The sequence below is a fragment of the Geospiza fortis genome, unplaced genomic scaffold, assembly GCF_000277835.1.
Source record: "Geospiza fortis unplaced genomic scaffold, GeoFor_1.0 scaffold1181, whole genome shotgun sequence".
NCBI classification, from domain to species: domain Eukaryota; kingdom Metazoa; phylum Chordata; class Aves; order Passeriformes; family Thraupidae; genus Geospiza; species Geospiza fortis.
In genome coordinates, this window is record NW_005054664.1 from 47,311 (window position 1) to 51,366 (window position 4,056).

A 4,056-nucleotide genomic window follows, 5' to 3' on the forward strand; every position below is an offset into this window, starting at 1 on the left:
GGACTCACCCCTGAGGAGGAACTGGATCTGCTCCACCCAATCCTGGGCCTCGGCCGGGCTCGGGGCTGTGAACTGCCGGGAGAATCCGTCACCGCGGGGTCGGGGGTCTGGGCTTTGGGGTGAGGGGACGGGGATCCGCCGTTCCCAACCCCGGGGGCACCGGGAAAAGCCGTTCCTGGGGTTTATCATCTCCCGGCTCCAAGCGGGAGCGGAGCACGGCCAGGATATCCCGGGAAAGGTGGAAAACCTAATCCGTGGAAATCCAGGGAAATCCATGGAAAACCATGGAAAACCATGCAAATCCATGGAAATAAATGGAAACCCTAGCCAGGCTATCCCAGGAAAGCTGTCAGGTCTAATCCATGGAAATCCATGGAAATCCATGGAAATCCATGGAAACTCTAGCCAGGCTATCCCAGGAAAGTTGTCAGCTCTAATCCATGGAAATCCATGGAAATCCATGGAAATCCATGGAAACCCTAGCCAGGCTATCCCAGGAAAACTGTCCGGTCTAATCCATGGAAATCCAGAAATCCATGGAAATCAATGGAAACCCTAGCCAGGCTATCCGAGGAAAACTGTCCAGTCTAATCCATGGAAATCCATGGAAAGCCATTCCCATTTTTCCGTGGGAAAACTATTAAACTATTCCTGTTTAATGCCTCAAATTCCTATTTTTCCACCAAAATTCCCCCACAAAATTCCCATTCCCCCCACAAAATTCCCATTCCCCTCCCCGCAAACTCCCGTTTCGCCCCCCAAAAATTTCAATTTTTTTCCCTGAAATTCCAATTTTCCCCCCACGAAATTCCCATTTTCCTGCCGTTTCCCACCTCGTAGGAGCGTTCTCCGGGACAGAGCAGCTGGAAGCAGCATTTTTTCCGGGAATCTTTCCGGAGCTGGGGATCCAGGTGGGCCTGGTAGTGCTCGATGGGAAAGGAGCCTTTGGGCTGCTTGCCTGGGAAAAGGCAATTGGGCGAAAATTGGGATTTTCCAGCTTTTTTTTCCACCCCCGGATGCGGCTTAGGAGGGTTTATCCACGGAGGGAAACCGAGGCACGTGTCTGGAAAATTCCAGGAAAGGGGAATGTCCGGAAAACCCGGGAAAGGGAACCGGATGGAAAATTCTGGGAAAGGTGAATGACCCAAAAAATCCCTTTGCTCCAATGGGAAAAAAAACCCCAAATCCAGCTGGGATTTCCCCTTCTGGGAGCTGGGAATTGTGGTTTTCCATGGTCAGATCCCGCTTTTCCACCCAAAAGTTGGGAATTCTCTTCCCACTCACTTTTCTCGTTGGCGTAGTAGAGGAAATCCCGTTGGGTGAGGACACACCAGCGCTTGTGCCACTCGGAGCCGAAAAAGCTGGGCTCTGGGAAACAGGGAAAAAATGGGGAAAAAATGGGGAAAAATGGGAAAAGTCAGGAAAAACCAGGAAAAGCAGGAAAAAGGACCCCGTTTTATTCCTTTGGGATGCGTTTCTCATGGATTCGACGCGGCCAGGGAACGCGTTTGGGGTTACATCTCTGGGAAATGTTGTTAAATCAGAAATTAGCGGGAGTTAAGCCAGGCCTAACTCCGAGCTGAGCTCAGGGAAAAGCCAGGAGCTGTTTCTGCCTCTCCCCATCAATAATTCCCGAGAAAATCCCATTAGGGAAGGGAATAATTTGTGGCTTTCACGGGAAAAGGGAGATAAGGCCGAGGCTGATTTCGAGCCCGGCTCTTATCTCCGCATTAAATGTGGGATGATCCCGAATCCCTGGAGCTTTTCCCGGCTTTTTCTCCTCATTAGTTTTGCCCTCCAGGCCTGGGCCAGGCTTAATTTAATTCCAGGATTTAATTTGGATGCTCTGGAAAAGGGAATGAGCCCGGCAAGGCGTCGGAAAAACCTGGAAGCTCCTGCCGGTGGAAATCCGTGGATTTCCTGATTTTTTCCTGGGTTTTTTGGGCCGGAAATTTGGGATTTTCCCAAATTTTCAGGTGGCAGCCCCGGATCTTCTCCTGGAATTCCAGGTTTTACCTCGGGATCTCTTCTCCAGGTATCCTTGCTTCAAAATATTCCCGGAATCCTGGATGGGCCGTGGGATCTCCTCCAGGCCTGCAGGGAGCAGAGCAAAGGAAAACCTTGGAATTCGCCATTCCCATTCCCACATTCCAAGGTTTCCTGCCCCTTCCTTTGGGGAAGCGGCATTGGGGGTGGAAATCCCAGTTTATCCCGACCCCGCTGATATTCCCAGGACTGGGAATAGGGAGCAGGGTCTTGGAATTCCGGGATTCAGCGGGATGAGGCTGGAGCTGCCCTCTCTCCCTGGAATCTGGTCGGGTTATGGACGTGGAAAACCCAATTCCCATGGAAAACCCAATTCCCATGGAATACCCAATTCCCACTGTGGATCTGCCCATGGATTCTCATCCTGGGGCCTGGAAGGGCTCTGCCATTCCCAGCTCATCCTAAAAACCTGGGAATCCTGGGATAGTGGGAGGTGACCCTGGACGAGCTTTAGGATCCTTTCCATCCTAAATTATCTCCTAATGAATCCACATAAAAGTGAAAAACATGGAGATAAAAATATAAAAATATAAAAATATGGATCCATAACTTGAAAATCCCTGGAATTCCTCCCCTCTTCCCCAGTTCTTCCCCAATCCCAACATTCCGACCCCAGCCCTGCCCCAGCCGAGCCCTCCCTGATCCACAATGAGCTGGAAAATCCTAAATCATTCCCTAATGGAGCGTCCACCCCATCCATCAGAGGGCGGGAATTCATCCCCATTAATTTCCTAATCCATGATAAACTTCCCGTCCTTTCCTGTCCGCGCGGGGACTCCGTAAATCCCGACTTTTGCTCCGGCTCCACCGGAGCGTTCAGGTGTGCTCTGACCATTCCTCGTTAGCCCGATGGCCTCATTTTCCCGGGAATGGCCTTGGATGGAGGCCTCGTTTTTCCGGGAATGGCCTTGAAGGCCTTGTTTTCCTGGGAATGGTGAGGCCTTGGAGGCCCCATTTTCCCGGGAATGGCCTTAGAGGCCTCGTTTTTCCGGGAATGGCCTTGGAGGCCTCGTTTTCTGTGAATGGCCTTGGAGGCCTCGTTCTGTACGCGGCAAACTTGGGAATTCTGCAGGCAGCAAACCTGGGGAAAAGTTCTGGAATTCTGGGAAAACCCGGGGATTCTGGAGGCAACAAACTTGGGAATTTTAGACGCGGCAAACTCAGGAATTCCAGGGGCAACAAACTCTGCAATTCCGGAGGCAACAAATTTGGGAATTCCAGAGGCAAGAAACTTGGGATGAGTCCCTGCAGCGGGGCAAATCCAGGGGGGATCCAGCATTTTTTTGGGATTCTGTCCAAGATGACACTTGGCAGGGCTGGGGAATGGATTCCATAAATCCTGGCTCGTCACGGGAACGCCGGGATCAGCCCCCGCATCCGGCCGGGAAGCGCGGCCGGAGCTCGACCGCGGCTTTTCCGTGTTCCCGATAAGGAGCTCATCCATCAGGGCCGGGGGAAGGCAGAAGGGCGGGAACGGGGCCGGATTTATCGGGAATGTGTCATTCCCTCCACACGCCCCGCGGGATAAATGGATCCTCCATCATCGCCGGCCGCTCCGCACCTGCGGCCGCGCGCGCTCCGCGGTGACCGGGGCCAAGGATTTGATGGATTCTCCCGACTCTAATGAACGTAAACAAACAAAGGAGAGAGGGAAACATCAAATAATCCCCGTGACAGCTCCCAAAAGGAGCCGGGAGAGCGGGAAGCGCTTCCCAAAGGGAGCCGCGTTTGATGTGGGATCGGGATTTGTAAACAGCGGCAGCTCCGGATCGCGCCTTATCCAAATATTTCCCTTTCCCAGCGCCGGCTGAGAGTCGGGATTGACGGCTTTGGACTCTTCAACTTTCAGCTTTCACCCCGCGGCTCCGGTGGGAGACCCCACCCCCATTCCCGCTGGAATTTGTTCCCTGATTTCCCCTTGGAAAAGCTGATACGGGGCAGCTGGAGATCCAACTCCCAGCGCTGCTTTTCCCCGGCATTCCCGGTTTTCCAGCGGGTCCCAAGACCCTC

The 4,056-nt window shown here is 53.0% G+C and overlaps 1 protein-coding gene across 1 annotated transcript in view; it reads right to left on the reverse strand.

Moving 5' to 3' along the window:
* SKAP1 (src kinase associated phosphoprotein 1) overlaps positions 1–4,056 on the reverse strand; it is a 103,970-nt gene that overhangs the window by 15,228 nt on the left and 84,686 nt on the right. Inside the window, exons 7-10 of the mRNA XM_031064993.1 lie at positions 2,017–2,094; positions 1,285–1,368; positions 834–958; positions 9–72 (exon numbers count right to left, since the gene is read on the reverse strand). Coding sequence (XP_030920853.1) covers positions 9–72; positions 834–958; positions 1,285–1,368; positions 2,017–2,094 — 351 coding nt within the window. The remainder of the gene's footprint in view (positions 1–8; positions 73–833; positions 959–1,284; positions 1,369–2,016; positions 2,095–4,056) is intronic.